Source organism: Pongo pygmaeus, chromosome 3 (assembly GCF_028885625.2).
Source record: "Pongo pygmaeus isolate AG05252 chromosome 3, NHGRI_mPonPyg2-v2.0_pri, whole genome shotgun sequence".
In the NCBI taxonomy this organism is placed as follows: Eukaryota; Metazoa; Chordata; class Mammalia; order Primates; family Hominidae; genus Pongo; species Pongo pygmaeus.
The window spans coordinates 6498314-6514651 of record NC_072376.2 but is presented as its reverse complement, the minus strand read 5'-3'; the positions used below and the strand labels follow the sequence as shown (position 1 = coordinate 6514651).

The following is a 16338-nucleotide window of genomic DNA, read 5'->3' as shown; positions in this document are numbered from 1 at the left end:
GGTTCCTACACCACTTCCTCTGGTCTCCACTGCACCTGCTCCAAGGCGAGATCTTTTTAGGTTGCAAATACTGGCTGACCTGCTTATGTCATTCACCTGACTGGGCAAAGTTGTTCTACTGTTTATATCCCCCAAACCCCAGCCAAGCACCTGGTACCTGCCGCAGCTAACACGTGCAGCAGGCTGGCTGCACGGGACTAGCTTCGCATCTGTGGCTCATCCAATCCCCTCTGCCTTCCGTGAGTGAGATGTGCCCCTTCTACATTGGAAACAGAGGCTCGGTGAGGAGAAGCCAATTGTTCAGGGACAAGGAGAGAAGGGTCAGACCAGGCCCGGGACTCAGTTGGGCTCCAGAGTCTTCCATATGCCCTCTGTGGCTCCAGAGTACGATCCCTGCCCCATGACCATCTGGGGGTGGCTCCAGCTCTGCTGCTTGCTAGCTGTGTGTCTTTGGGCAAGTTTCTGAACCTCTCTGTGCCTCGGTTTCCCCAACTTCAGAAGGGCAATTGCACTCCGCAGCTCCCAGATGAGGATGGGGTAAGGTAGTCCACGTGAAGCGCTGAGAACAGGACCAGGCTCAGAGTGGGTGCTCTGTAGGTGAGCTGCTGAGAAGGTCTGCCAGATGACAGACCTGTTCTGCCTGGCTGCCAGGGACCCCGGGTCCCAGCCTCAAATCCACCTTTCATCTGCTGTGGTGCCTCGGGCCAGTCTCTCAGCCTCTCTGGACTCTGTGTCATCTGAGGCTTAGGCAACAAGGGGAGAAATTCACAGCTGCAGCCACCGGCATGAGACAGGGACAGTGAGGCGCTGGGCAGGGAGGGGCTGTCAGGTGGGACCCTGGGTCCCAGCCTCAAATCCCCCTTTCATCTGCTGTGGCACCTCGGGCCAGTCTCAGCCTCTCTGGACTCTGTGTCATCTGAGGCTCAGGGAGCAGGAGGAGAAAGTCACAGCTGCAGTCATAGGCATGAGACAGGGACAGCGAGGTGCTGGGCAAGGAGGGGCTGTCAGGTCCCTGGAGGGCCCTGGGGACCTGGCAGTTGTCTGGCTTCAGCCCCCCATGTCTTGAAATGAACCCCCTTTTCCTTCCAGTGGCTGAGAGTAAACGTTCACAGGTGTTGGCAAGTGTTTTCTGCAAAGAGCCAGAGAGTCAATATTTCAGGCCTAGCCAGACGTAGGATTTCTATCGAAACTGCAAGGACTCAACTCTGCTGTTGTAACAGAAAACCAGCCAGAGGTGCTAGCTAAACAAAGGACGGCTATGTGCGCAGAAAGCCCCATGCACCGTGGATTTGCCCTGCTGCCCACAGCCCCAGGCCTAGAGGAGGCGATGCAGTCTTGCCTGGGTCACACAGCCTCCCTTCTTTACTGCACACAGCCCCAGGTTCAATGTCAGATGGAGCAAGTGCAGCCCTGGAGGGACAGGTGGGCCTATCCCAGTCCCCCATCCACAGTACAAGGAGCTCCTCACCCTGGTGGGTCGGGGTAGGGATGCTGGGTGCCCCCAGCTGTTCAGACCACCCCTGTGAGCTCAGAGCCTGCCCCTGGGGGAGTCAGCAAAGCGGGGTTTCTTCCACCCAAGAGTAAAGTCTGCAGCCATCCCTGCCAAGGACACAGGAGGTATGATCCACACAGGCCTCCCGTATAGTCCTTGGGTATGCAGAGGTTTTTATAGAAACTCCTTCATCTCCCCAACAAGCTACTAATGACTTTCTTCACAGAATTGGAAAAAACTACTTTAAAATTCATATGGAACCACAAAAGAGCCCGCATTCCCAAGACAATCCTAAGCAAAAGAACAAAGCCGGAGGCATCACACTACCTGACTTCAAACTATACTACAAGGCTACAGTAACCAAAACAGCATGGTACTGGTACCAAAACAGAGATATAGACCAATGGAACAGAACAGAAGCCTCAGAAATAACACCACACATCTACAACCATCTGATCTTTGACAAACCTGACAAAAACAAGAAATGGGGGAAGGATTCCCTATTTAATAAATGGTGCTGGGAAAACCAGCTAGCCATATGTAGACAGCTGAAACTGGATCCCTTCCTTACACCTTATACAAAAATTAATTCAAGATGGAGTAAAGACTTAAATGTTAGACCTAAAACCATAAAAACCCTAGAAGAAAATCTAGACAATACCATTCATGACATAGGCATGGGCAAGGACTTCATGACTAAAACACCAAAAGCAATGGCAACAAAAGCCAAAATAGGCAAATGGGATCTAATTAAACTAAAGAGCTTCTGCACAGCAAAAGAAACTGCCATCAGAGTGAACAGGCAACCTACAGACTGGGAGAAGATTTTTGCAATCTACCCATCTGACAAAGGGCTAATATCCAGAATCTACAAAGAACTTAAACAAAGTTACAAAAAAAAAAAAAAATCAAACAACCCCATCAAAAAGTGGGCAAAGGATATGAAGAGATACTTTTCAAAAGAAGACATTTATGCAGCCAACAGACACATGAAAAGATGCTCATCATCACTGGTCATCAGAGAAATGCAAATCAAAACCACAATGAGATACCATCTCAAACCAGCTAGAATGGCGATCATTAAAAAGTCAGGAAACAACAGGTGCTGGAGAGGATGTGGAGAAATAGGAATGCTTTTACACTTTTACACTGTTGGTGGGAGTGTAAACTAGTTCAACCATTGTGGAAGACAGTGTGGCAATTCCTCAAGGATCTAAAACTAGAAATACCATTTGACCCAGCAATCCCATTACTAGGTATATACCCAAAGGATTATAAATCATGCTGCTATAAAGACACATGCACACGTATGTTTCTTGCAGCACTATTCACAATAGCAAAGACTTGGAACCAACCCAAATGTCCATCAATGATAGACTGGATTAAGAAAATGTGGCACATATACACCATTGAATACTATGCAGCCATAAAAAAGGATGAGTTCATGTCCTTTGTAGGGATGAAGCTGGAAACCATAATTCTGAGCAAACTATTGCAAGGACAGAAAATCAAACACCGCATGTTCTCACTCATAGGTGGGAACTGAACAATGAGAACATTTGGACACAGGGTGGGGAACATCACACACCAGGACCTGTCATGGAGTGGGGGAATGGGGGAGGGATAATATTAGGAGAAATACCTAATGTAAATGACGAGTTAATGGGTGCAGCACACCAACATGGCACATGTATACCTATGTAACAAACCTGCACATTGTACACATGTACTCTAGAACTTCAATAATAAAAAAAAAGCACTTGAAATGTAGCTAGTGCCAATGTTGAAATGATAATATTTGGGGTATATTTAGTTAAATAAATTTTATTACTAAGATTTTTATAACTAAAATAATTTTATCATTAAAATTTATTTCACCTGTAAAAAAAAAAAAAAAAGAAAAAGAAACTCCTTCATCTCCTGCTACCAGAGGCATGGCCTGCTCTCCTGGTGCCCAGCTACATGAGCTCAGCCACACCAGCCCCATGTGAGGCTGGAGGAGGTGGCTACACCTCCAGGAGCCACGGCAGCCAAGCTGCACCAGTCTGCCCCCTGGTCGTCCTCTCCTGTAAGGTGGGCACAGGAACCAAGGGCTGCTCGCTCCTCTACAGGGCAAATCTCTGCTGACTGGAAATATAGCCAGGTACATGAAATGAAGAAGCATCACTGGTTGGTTCAGGCAAGGAGCTCAAGTGAGAAGCAGGTATGCAAAGCACTCCACAAATGCCAAAGCAGTGTGCAAATACTGGTTCACATGATGGGCCCCAGTGGAGATCCCACAACAAGCTAATCTAAAAACCACAGCAAGTAATTGAACTTTGAGACATGGTAATAACCCCAGAGAGCCGTGCCTAGCACAGGCCAGGCAAATAGTTCACCCCTGCAGGCAGGAACTGCCCATGTGCCAACCCCACCCAGGAGGAGAGGGAGGCTCAGGGTGGGCAGTGATTTGCCCAGGGCCACACTCAGAGCCCTGGCAGAGTAAGGACTGAAATCCTGGCTCCCTAACTTCCAGTCAGCGTTCCTCCCACTGTTCTGGAGTAAACGCATTTCCACACCATCTGCAGCTTTCCCCATGGGGTGGGCAGCCCAAGGACCCTGATGCCTGGCTGGCTGGACTGGCTTGTGTCCTCAGCAAGGGGGATGCTGGGTGCAGAGCAGGGATCCATGAGAGAGAGGGCTGCAGCCTTGGGCTCCACAGATTTCACCGAGCACAGCGAGGCTCATCCAGATGTCTCAGCAGAAGCCTGCTCTAAGGATGGAGGAAGCTGTCGCCATGGCAACCAACCAGCCACCAGAGTTAGAGATGGAGGCAGCCCTGCCAAGAGCCACAAAAGGCCTCCCGCATGAGCTCACCAGGGACGCCAGATGCGGAGGTGCCCTAGAAGGCCTCCTGCACACGGAGATCGTCTTGAAAAACTGCTTTTTCAGCAAATCCTCTCCAAAAGATGACCTGACTATAAACATGAGCTGCAAGCACTCAGACCAAGGCATGTCAGACCCTACAGGAGGATTGCTGGCTGCCATAGCAAAATATCACAGACCGAGTGGCTTAAACAATATGTGTTTCTCATAGCTATGGAGGCCCGAAGTCCAATAACATGGTGTCAGCAGGGCTGGCTCCTTCTGAGGCCCGTCTCCTTGGCTTGAAGGTGACTGCCTTCTCCTTGTGTCCTCACATTCTCATTCCTGCATCTTAACATCTCTTTGTGGGTTCTAATCACCTCTTCTTAGAAGAACACCAGTCAGATTGGATTAGGGTCCATCCTGCCAGCCTTATTTTAACTTAATCACCCTTACTTCAAGGCCCTGTCTGCAAATATAGTCTCATTCTGAGGTTCTGGGAGTTAGGGTTTCAACATATGAATGGGGATGGGGGAGACACAATCTAGCCTGTAACAGTCTCTTTCCCTTCTCCACTCAGAACACCTTAATGATGATGCAATTCCTCTCAGGGAGCAGAACGCAGCTTGCTGGAACCATGGGAAAGGTGCTGTTCTATTTCACCGCTCACTGCACAAGCCACCGAGCCCTGCACGCTCTCTGTGTGGTGAGCCCATCTTCACAGCTCTGCCACGGCCCAGCTCAGGTGATTCACAAGTGCTTAGAAAGGAATCAACCAAGCTATGAAAAAGAAAGAAAGTCCTACTTCTGAACCACAAAGCCCAGAGCTTGAAAGTCCAGCCCCACTGCCTAACATCTGTGTGACCTCTTGAAAACTCAGCCTTTCTGTGCTCTGCTTTTCTTATCTGTAGAATGGGTTGATAATTTCTGCTTTGCAGGGCTGTAATGAGGATTTCACCAGATGACATATGTCAAAAGACCCAGCACACGGCTACAGTTAAATTGAGTTAGTTAAATTAGAATTCCCAGAGTCTTTCTCTCCCTCTGGGAAAAAAGCATACAACTAAGCAGGATGCAAAAGGTACAGTGCTTGTCACCCCCTGGGAGGACTAGGAGGGTCTGTGGGGGAATGGCATGCCTTGGTTTCCAAGAACCGAGAGGGGGAATCCAAGGTTGGACAGAGCTGGGATTTGCACCCAGGCAGCTGTACTCCCACAGCACTGAGAAGGAGCAGATCAGACCCTGCCCTGACTGCCAGGGCTCCCAGCCTGGCAGGGAAGCAGATTTAGCTCTACGATCAATCGATGGCCCAAGAGAGACACAGGTGCTCATATCAGAGATTTGTAACAAGGCCCTGAGATGGTATAGGGTCGGGAAGGGCCCTCTGAAGCCCATGGTGAGTAGGAGTTATCCCAGCAGAGTCAGCAGGTGGGAAAGTGTTTGGTGTGTGTGTGTGTTGGAGGGGGTGAGGGGGTTGAAGAGGGGGAGTGCAAGGCTCAGAGGTGTGAGAGGCTGGGTGGCTGAGCATGAGGGAGGGAGGCAGAGAGGGCGAGAGCCAGGCTGGAGAGGATGCGGCGCCAGCAGAACTCAGAGGGAGCATAGGCTCTGTCCAAAAGGAGAGGATTCTAAGAGTTCTAAGAGGGAGGGAGAGGCTCCAGGGTGATGGAGTGTGAGCTATGAGGGTGGAGGGGTCCTGACATAAGGCTGGGAGTGGCAGGACCCATCCTGAAGAGGGAAGCAGGCCAAGGGTCTGGGGCTCAGGCCTGGGATCAAGAGGATTTTAACAGGGAGTGTGTTCTAGAAGTGCCAGGGAGGTCTGTCGAGAACGGACAAGAGGCAAGCCAGGGTCGCACACCTCTACCATGCCACCTGCAGGGCAAACGTGAGGACTGCCATACAGCTACTGACAGCCATGCTCATCACAAAACAACCTCCAATCTGTCCTGCAATTGGGCCTGTCTTTCCACAGGACCTAAAGCAGGAACCAAGAAATATGGCTGTCTCAACAGAGCTGGGCAGGCCATCAGAAGGACACTGGGCTCAGAGGGGCCTTGGGCAAGACAGCCTACCTCTCAGAGCCCATCTCCACTTCTGCAGAGTTGGGAGAGTGACAGCCCCCACCTGGCGAGTGGTCATGAGACGGAAATGCAACCAGCGGCATCTTGCATTTGTTCACCCCAGTGCCAGGCAGGCTGCAACTGGGGTTGTTACCATCATGACTGAAAGGCAGTGTAGCGTGATAGTTAAGTGCATGGTTCTGCATCCAGGCAGCTTAAGTCTGAATCCCAGGCCTGGCACCCCCTTTCCCCATTTGACTTTGGGTAGATTACTGAAACTTATTGTGGCTTTGTTTCCTCATTTGTAAAAGGGGGATATTAATAATGCCTACCACATAGTGTTGTTGGGAGGATTCAACCAGTTAACATCGGCAGCGTGCTCAGAACACCGTGTGACACAGCAAGTAGTGACAGCGGGGTGGGGGGTGGGAGGTGGAGATGCTGACCTCGACGCAATGGCTCACAACGGGGTCAGCACCATGGACAGCGCCATTGCACGCAGGAAGCCCTCAGTCATGGTTGAGGCTGACTGACCAACTGCCTGGCCTTGTGAAGGCCCCAGAGCAGTTGTGTGCTGGTAACTTGAACAATACCCTCTCTTCTGGGGAGGGGAGAGATTGATTTTGTAGTGTTTGTAGATATCTGTAGAAATACTACCACCAGGCTGGGCACAGTGGCTAATGCCTGTAAACCCAGCACTTTGGGAGGTCGAGGTAGGTGGATCACGAGGTCAGGAGATCAAGACCATTCTGGCTAACACGGTGAAACCCCGTCTCTACTAAAAAATACAAAAAATTAGCCAGGCGTGGTGGCGGGCACCTGTAGCCCCAGCTACTCAGGAGGCTGAGGTAGGAGAATGGCGTGAACCTGGGATGCAGAGATTGCAGTGAGCCGAGATCGCGCCACTGCACTCTGGCCTGGGCAACACAGCGAGTCTCTATCTCAAAAAAAAAAAGAAAAGAAAAAGAAAGAAAGAAATACTATCACCATGGCCAAATTCAAGCTGCCAAAGAGATGCCCATGAACATGGATTTGGGAAGAGATGTGCACACCTGGCTGTTACAAGCTGTGTGTGACCTTGTGTCATGCTAGCAGCTGGCAAGACACAAGGTCGCACATAGCCAGATCAAGAGAGACCTGGCAAGGATAGCCCAACTGTCTAAATGAAAGCCAGTTTCAGAACACCAGTCCAGCCAAGAGAAGGGGAAACTGGTGTCCAGGAGGGTGAAGCAACTTGCCAGGGGACCACGTGGCAGGCCCAGGACAGAAGCCTCAGTGTCAATGCCTTTCCATCAAGGACTTTCTAAGGAGGCTGGGGTCCTCCCCACCTTATCCTAACACCCATCTCACTTTATTATGCTGGTTCCATTATTTGAGCATCTACTCTGGACCAGGCATTATTCCAGGTAGATCAAACAAGGTCCCTGCTCTCATGAAGCTGCCAGCCCAGGAGGGAGAGGCGGGAAATGAACAGGGAACGAGGTGGAGGCCAAGCCTCAAGGGAAGGGGCTCGAGGAAGTCATGGAAGGGAGGGACTAGTTCCGACAGACTGGTCAAGGAAGGCGTCTCTGAGAAGGTGTCCACTGAGTGGATGAGGGTGGAGAAACTTCACAGGCGGAGGGAAATGCACAGCAGTGCAAAATGGCTCTGCTGCAGGAGATGGCTGGAAATATGGTGAAGAGTAGGGGGCCGGGAAGGCTGAGCCCAGGGAGCAAAGGGAGAGAGCAAGAAGTGAGCCAGGGAGGGGCCAGGGCCAGCTCTTGCAGGGCCTTGGAGGCCAGAGAAAGGGGCGGAGTTACCCCAAGTTGGGAGAAGTTGCTGAAGGGTTCTGAGCAAGGAGTGACATGATCTTGTCATTTTTTTCTCTCATGTAGGAGAAGAGACTGTAAGGAGACACCTGGGGAAACACAGCTAATGAAGCAATGATGCTGCAGCTCAGTGATTTGCCAGGCACTGCCCTAAAGGCTTCCCAGGTGTCATCGTAGCACCCAGTCCTCAAGCAGCCATAAGGTGTCAGCAGGGGCTTCTCCTCACTTTACAGGTGAGGAGCTGAGGCACAGAGAGCCCAAGTGAGCTGACCGAGGCCGCAGAGTCCCTATGTCTTGGGGCCAAGGTCTGAGCCTTGGCAGTCTGGCTCCTAGACCTAAGAAGGGAGGCCCATCAGGTCACCATCATGCAGTGGCCTGGACACGTGCTGGGGGCAGAGAGGCAGGTGGGCTCTGGGTGCATTCGGACAATGGGATCATGGGTGAGATCTTCTTGCTCACCCAGAAAGTTTACCCAGGCAGCATCAGGATCCCCATTCACTCAAAAAGTGCCTTTGTGCCAATCATGAAAATACAGCTCTTCCTTGCAGAACTGAAAAACAAAAAAAGTCCCTTCTTCCCAAGATCATCACCTCTTTTGGGCAGCAGATAACCCATACAACTGTACTCGTAGGCCCTGGCAGAGACCCTGTCTGCTTCCCTAGCACAAAATCCAATGCTCAACACAGAGTAGACTCTCGGCCAATGCTGCTGAATGAACCAATGAATGCACAGAACCGCAGACAGGTAGCGGCAGAGCTGGATTCAGAACCCCGGGGTCCACACTCCTGTAAGGTGCCCGACAGTGGGTCATGGGCTGGTGAAGGTTGCGTGTCTACACCACATCAGGCCCCATACTCATCAGCCATTCCACCTTTACAGCTCCTGGTACAGGAGACGCACTCCCATGGGGTGGATGAGATAAAGGGGGTGCAGAAAGACTGAGTGACTGATGAGGGTCAGTGGCAGAGGCAGGGATAGAGCCCAGGCTCAGGGTCCTTTGGCCCAGCACAGAGCCTGCATGCAGAGGGACCGTGTCTGCTCCCTCCTTTGTTCCCTGCACAGAGGACAAGCTGAGTCTTCAGGCAGGCATGGGCTGATGAAGGTTCTGAGCCTCCTGCGGTGAATCGCTGCACCCCCCTCCAGCCCACCTGGCAGCGCGGACCTGCTCTGTAAATGGGAATTAGAAATGCTCCAGGCCGAGGCTTGGTGTGATGCCAGTTCCCACCATGAGAAATCACTAAGGGAGAGAAAAATCAATCGAACCATCTTTTAAATTCTCTGGGTGCTAAAAATAAAGCAGAGGTCCGTCCACTGAGACCTCCTGTGCAATTTGTTACCTTTAAGACGCATCAGACTCAAGAAAAATCACCCAGTGCTGCATTAAGAGTCTCAAAATATATTGGTATTAAAGGACGCGAGAGGTTGCTTAAATAGATGTTGAAACTGCACCATGGAAAACGGAGTTTTAACTGGTTGATTTAAAACTGGTTGGTTGGAGTTTAAAGGTTGGATTTTATGAAAACCAACCTTAAATATTTGAAGGGCTGTTGTTTAAGAGACAAAATAAACCATCCTCTTGCTGGGCTCCAATTAGGCACCAGGCTCTTTATGTGAAAGATTTCTTTATTCCTTACAAATATCCTTATAAAAGAGAATTTTCTCATTTTATATTTAGGGAAGCTGATAGCCCAGAAGGCTGAGCAATGGGTCTGAGCCCAGGCCCGCCAGAGCCCAAAGCCAGGGCTCCTTCTCCTGCACTTTAGGGTCTGGGGTCTCTGATTTCCCAGGCGCCCAGATCAACAAGGAGGTGTCTGTATCCTAAGACCACATGGAAATGGTGAACTTCCAGCCCACTCCACCTACAACCGTTCATAAGTACCTCCTATCACCAGGTCCTGTGTGGAGCAGGGGATGCAGAGAGGCCTCACCCTGGGTTCCTAATTTCAGGGCTTCCACCACAAAATAGAGGAGGCTGTCACAGTAACAAAAAACTCAATGTGACCGGGGGCAGCCAAGGAGCTGCAGGCTTAGAGGGGCTCTGACCAGCCTGGGAGGGGTGTAGCAGGGACAGGTCAGAGGCTGTCCCAGATAATGGGCTGTGAGATGCTGCATGTGGGCAAACAGGAGTCAGCCAGGCCAAAGAGGCAAATGGCACGGTCAGGAGAAGGGATGGCGGATGGCAGTGCTCCACCCCACCCTGCCCCATGCCAGGGACCCAGTGGCTGAATGAGTGAGCCAGTGTGACCCGAGAGGTGGGCAGGGGCTGGTCACCAAAGGCACAGGGCACTGTGGAGGGGCTCAGGCTTTCTCCAGAAGCCAGAGGGGAACCCGCGAGAGTTTTAAGGGGGGCTGACATGGTCAGACCAGAGGTTCCAATGAGCCAATTTCACAGCTGTGCAGAAGGCTCTGGGCAGGGCAGGGTGGGATTCGGGCAAGTGTCGGGGGAGAGTAGAGAGGGCTGGGCACCTCTTTCCATTCTGAGGGTGAGGGAGAGGGAGGAGGCTTGGAGGGCTTCTCTTGCTTGAGCCTTGGTGACTACACCAAGACAGGTCACAGAGCCTCAGTATCACCAGGCTCCCTCCCTCCATCTGAGAGCCAATGATGGCATTCCAGCAGAGACGTCCTCTGAGTCACCTTTCTCATTGTCCGATAGTCAAAGCAATGCCCTCTTTTTCTCCTTTACTAAAAAACATCTTCCTTTCTCTTGATATGGTTACTAAAAGTCAATTTTGCTGAGACGGGAAGTATTAGTGATTGGACTTAGGAGATGCGACGCAGTGGAAAACCTCCAGCGGGCACGGAGGACTGAACAGCGTCCCCAGGCCAAGTGAGGACCCCAGAGAGCAAGGGTCAAAAGGACGCAAACCCCAAGTCCAGCCCACGCCTTCCCCTGGCTCTGCGCGGACGCAGGCCTCCCAACCCTGGGTTTTTCTTGTCAGGACTAATCAGAACTGTCACCCTCTGACAGCCAGAATCCACCCCACTGAGACTTGCTCAGAAGGTATCTCAAACATTCAGAGCAATTCCCAGCTCCGCATGGGGTCTCAGCTGCCTTTCTGGCCTCCTCCCATGTCAGAAATGAAACGCCTCCTCTCATTACTCGGCTGCTATCAGCCCCATCGTGGCACCTGCAGCCCACAGTCCTCACACCTTCCCTGCCAAGTGAGGCTTCTCTCTGTGGTGTGAGCCCTGGGTCTGTGTCTTGTCACTGCAGCAGCAGGCCACGGGGAGCACCAGGTGCACTGAGGTTCCCCAATGAATAGATCCTATCGGGGAGGTTTCCATGGCTACCACGTGCCCCTGGAGACTCCACTCAACTCCTGCCAAATGCCTAAGTTGCCCTGTCAGGGCTGCCTCAAGCCCAGCTCAGAATCTTGTGCATGCTATAGACACACATTCCTCTATCGCTAAGGCCAGGGTGCTTTATATTTTGATGAATTAATAATCATTCTCACAGAATGGGAAGTTACACAGAGATCTGACACTCAGTTACATGGCAGGGTGTGCGGCCAGGGACGTTCCCAGGAACCACAGGGGCCCCCGATCTGCTGACACTCCTCCCTTATCACTATCTCCCCACCTGGCTCCGATTCTTTGGTCAATAACCATTATTTTCACTCTCTTGCACACACCATCAGCTCCACGTCTACATCTTCACTTGGCAAAAACCACACCCCTGGCTTACCCTCCACAGACCTGAGGCCTGCAGCCAGCAGCAGGCGTGGCTGGAGAGAAATGTACACGGCTGTGCTGGCTGGGCCACCGACTCCCTGTAGCACCCATGGACCACCTGCTCCAATGCCGGGTATTTTACCAATGGTTTATCGCGTGTCCACTCCTGGAGGTAGAATCTTTATCTAGTTCCAGCATCACCCATGAGGGCTGGCACAGAGTAGGTGCTTAATAAATAACTGCTGGTAAATGGTGGGCTCTTTAACATGTGGACAGGGCACAATCCGTGTGTTCGGGACGGGGCAGGAGGCAAGGCTCATGGTAATGGCCAGGGAGGACTTTGCAGTCCTGGGATGAACCAACCCCCTTTTCTTATTCACAACCAACTTGTTCGAATGTCCTGTGGCCACCCCAATCCAAAAATAGTTATGATACAACCCAAATCTATGACATCTCCATCCTTAAAATCTCACTCCTCCACCACCTCCCACCCATGGCCACGCTCTGGCCCTGCCTCTCACTCTCTCTCCCCAGGTCTCCTTGCTGGTTCCCAAGCCACCAGCCTTGTCTGCTGGAATCCAATCCACCCATGACACACACCCACGACACACATACCTCCAAAGCTGGCTAGTGACACACCCCTGTTTACGGTATATCAATAGCTTGATAGCTTCCCGTCCTCTGGAAGCAGGCAGGTGGGAAGTCGGCACAGCCTCCAGTAATGTAATATAGATGCAGACATGGAGACAGGATTCAACCCTTCTGATGAATGAAGGGGGATGTCTCTGTTTTGCACTCTCCCCCTTAACACTGAAGCACATGTTTACCTTCATCTTTTCAGAGAGAACCAGCTTCAGGGTCTAAGGGCAACCTGGAGAGAGGTTGCAGCGTCCTGTTCAGTAGTCACTGGCCACATGTGGCTATTTTGTTTGAAGTATGATTAACTGGAACTAAATCAAATTAACGATGTCGCTCCTCAGTCACCAAGCCACGTTTTAGGCACTCAGCAGGCACATGGGGCTGGTGGCTGCCGCCCCATGAGTGCAGACAGAGCAGTCTATTATCACAGAAAGTTCCAACAGACAGGGCTGAGGCTGTATCTTATTCCCACCGTTTTGTGTGCATAGACATATGGTTGCGGCTACCTCCTATTTATGGTATGTGATACTTTAACATGATGGTGAAATTCAATTCCCTTTCAAAAGAAAATTACTTCGGCAAAAATAAAGCAACTTGACTTAAAGAAAACAATTTTTTTTAAGTGGGAAAAGTAAAGGGAACCACATGTGGCATGCGGAGGCAGTCACAGCTGTGGGGGGTTTTGTGAATGACTGGCGTTCGGGGCCCCCGCCCCACGAGAAAGCCCCCTGCCTGCACCATCCGCAGCGCCACATCTCCAGCACCTTCCGCCTCCTCATGCATCCGCCTCCCGCACACCCATGCCCTCAGGCAGCCTCCTCGAGCCCAGGGAGCTTCCTACCCAAATTCCTTCTCTGGCCTCCTTGGCGTCTCCCACAGCAGCTTGTCCAGACCCTGGGCTACAGCAAGGATGACTCCCTCAATTCCACTGCCATGGCGGGGCTGTGTCCCCCAACAGCCCCTGAGCCCTCCAGGGAAGGGTTGAGTTTCTCCCATTCATCCCCATGTCCCCAGGGCTCAGTGTGGGCCTGGGAGTCGAAAGGCGTGGGGAATGAATGGTTGAATAAATGAAATGAAGCAGCATCCCTTCCACACTCCAGGGCTTTATGGTTCTTTAGAAAGGGCTTCAGCAATCCATAGTGTCACGGAATCCTCACAGCAGCCCAGACAGGAAAACCGATCAGCAATTACCATTCCCACCCAATTCCAGCAGGAAGGAGGCGGGGCCTCGAGAAGGGTGGCTGCCACTGTCCCAGGGCTGCAGGGGGCAGGCTGAGGCCAGGGCAAAGCCCTGGACCAGGCATGGAGGCCCGAGCATGAGCTCTGGCTCTGCCCCTGCCGACTGGGGACTCTGGGCCAGTCCCTCATGTCCCCCAGCCTCCATTTCCTCATCTGTGAGATGGGTTGATCATCAAATCACCACTGTCTCTGAGCACCAAGTGAGACAGCGAACAGCAGGCTGATTTGTAAACGGTACGGTACTGTCCAGGCCGCTCAGTGAGCCCCACACCCTCCCCATTTGCAGACCTGGAGCTCCTGCTAGGAGACCGCCCCTCCCCCACATCCAGGGGTTGGGGGCGGAGCTGACTCCCTCCAGCACCAGGGAGAGGTACAGGAGTCCGGCCTGGCCAATCACAAGGCATTCACCCCCAATTAAAGCCCACAAGGTGCCATCTAGGGTCCTGGTGGGACAGTTCAGAGAGAACTGGTCTCGTTTCTCCTGGACTTTATTCTGGGAGGGTGGGGCCCGAACTACTGGCACCTGAGATTGAAGCACAGAAGACAGCAGAGGCAATCAGCCCAGAGAGCCATCGCCCACGCTGCTCCAGCCCCTGAAGCCACATGGCCCGCAGCTCTCTTACAGTTATCCACATCAAACATGCTTGTACAGCAGAAAGAGTCTAACCAACTGCTGCTATAAGCACTGTGGACTGGTGGGGCCCGATGGCCTTTCAGCTTCAATGGAGGGTCAGACAGATGTCCAGCCCAGCCCTCTATGTCCAGAGAAATCTGAGCTTCAAGCCTTCAAAGCGGCTCGGGTCCCAATCCTTCCTGGAACTTTCCTGGCCAGCCCAATCCAGCCTCCCAGCTCTGGGCACTCCATGCCTTTGGGAGAGCAGAAGGGAGAGAGATGCTGATGCTTCCTGATACCCACCAAGTGCTGACTTAGGGTTGGGCACATCACACAGAGGGGCTCACTGACGGCACCCCACAGCTCTATAAGGAGGCATGATTGAAAGGACAGAGGCTCAGAGAGGGAGGTGAGTGTACTCACCCAGGGTCATAGAGCTTGAAGGTGGCAGTCAGACCCAAACAGACTTTCTGCCTCCAAAGCCCACACATGTGCCCCGCACCCTCTGGCTGGCTCAGGGGACATCCGACGCTTTGCTCTGTTCTCTTCCTGCTGTTTTCCAAGGGTCTCCCTGCCCAGGGGTCTCTGGCTGTGTCTGGCTCCCAATTCACAAAAGGCATTTGTTACTCTCTTTCACCCTTCCCGGACTGCTCCCTGCCTCCCCTGCTCCCCACAGCTATCCCGGCTTCTACTGCTTCGAGGGACACAGCCCACTCCTGACCACTGCTGGGTGCCCAGGCTGCCTGGAGTCGGGAGGCCATCCGGTTGCATGGAGGCTCTCAGGAGGGTCTTCCCACCCCTTCCAAGACACACCTGGGCAGCATCCTCCACAAAGGGCAGTGTGGTATGGAGGTTAGAAGCGGGAAGTGTGGGGCCTGAGGGCCTGGGTTTCAGGCCCAGCTTTGACACTTGCTGGCTGTGAGCTTTGAGCAAGTTAACTTGAGTGCTCTGTGACTCAGTTTCCTCATGTGTAAAGGAGACTTATAATAGTACCTACCTCATAGGGTTGTTGTGAAGATGAAATGAGTTAAAATGAATGCTTGTTGATGTGAATCACAGAGCCTGGCACACAGAGCCTCACTGTGTGTTATTATAATTATTATTATCATTGGTTGTATGCAGAATAGTGACATCACTGCAACCTGCCTGCCCGCCCACCAGCCCCCCGGCAAGCCAAGCCTCGCCCTGCCTGCAGGCCGGTGCTCATGTCATCACCAGCTCTCTTCCCAGCAGTCGGTGGGAATCGTCAGTGCTGCTGCCCCCTAGCTTGCCCTGACACAGGAGAACACTGAGCAGGGGGCCCTCAGGACCCCAACCCAGCTGGGCTTCTGACACCCTGGTTGTCACCCGAAGCCCTGGTTGGGGCCCCAGTGCTGGTCCTCCTATGCTAACACAGCCTGCCTTGGGCCCCAGTAGGGAGGGCTCTGAGGGGCCTTCAGTGGACGCTGAGCAAGGCCAGCAGTCCCTCGTCCAGAGCAGCTGAACCCTGAACTCTGTCTCCTTCCTGGACCCTGGTGAGGCCCTAGGATGAGGGGGATCATGGCCACGCTGGAGGAGGCGATGTGTGCAATGCTCAGCAACCGTGACTTTGCGGTTTTCAGAAACAGACATGACATATGATTCTGTATCTGGGCCTCACACGCATACTAGGAGCCAGAGGTGCCTCACTGAAGAAGTTAAACAATGCAGCCACCCCCAAACCAGCTGGCTGCCAATCAAACCAAACCCGCCACCCACTGGAAGCTACTCTGCGCATGAGAGGCACCGGCCGGGCCACAGTGAAGGATACTGAAGCTCCTGTCGGTGATGGCCAGGTGCCAGAGGTTGATGCGCAGGTCATCCGCCGACATGTAGGTCTCGCAGTCACTGTTGACGGAGATGGAGTTGATGTGGTAGGTGTGGCCATTGGCAAAGATCCTCCGAGGGCTCACCTCCACCATCAGATCCATGGGCTTCAGCACCGGCACCTGCAGA

At 52.5% G+C, this 16338-nt stretch overlaps 1 protein-coding gene across 6 annotated transcripts in view; it reads right to left on the bottom strand.

Moving 5' to 3' along the window:
* The window catches only part of PPP2R2C (protein phosphatase 2 regulatory subunit Bgamma), a 247451-nt gene that overhangs the window by 35768 nt on the left and 195345 nt on the right, over positions 1-16338 (bottom strand). For all 6 annotated transcript variants that reach the window (XM_054484751.1, XM_054484755.1, XM_054484756.2 and 3 more), the window contains one exon: positions 16154-16331. In XM_054484751.1, coding sequence (XP_054340726.1) covers positions 16154-16331 — 178 coding nt within the window. The remainder of the gene's footprint in view (positions 1-16153; positions 16332-16338) is intronic.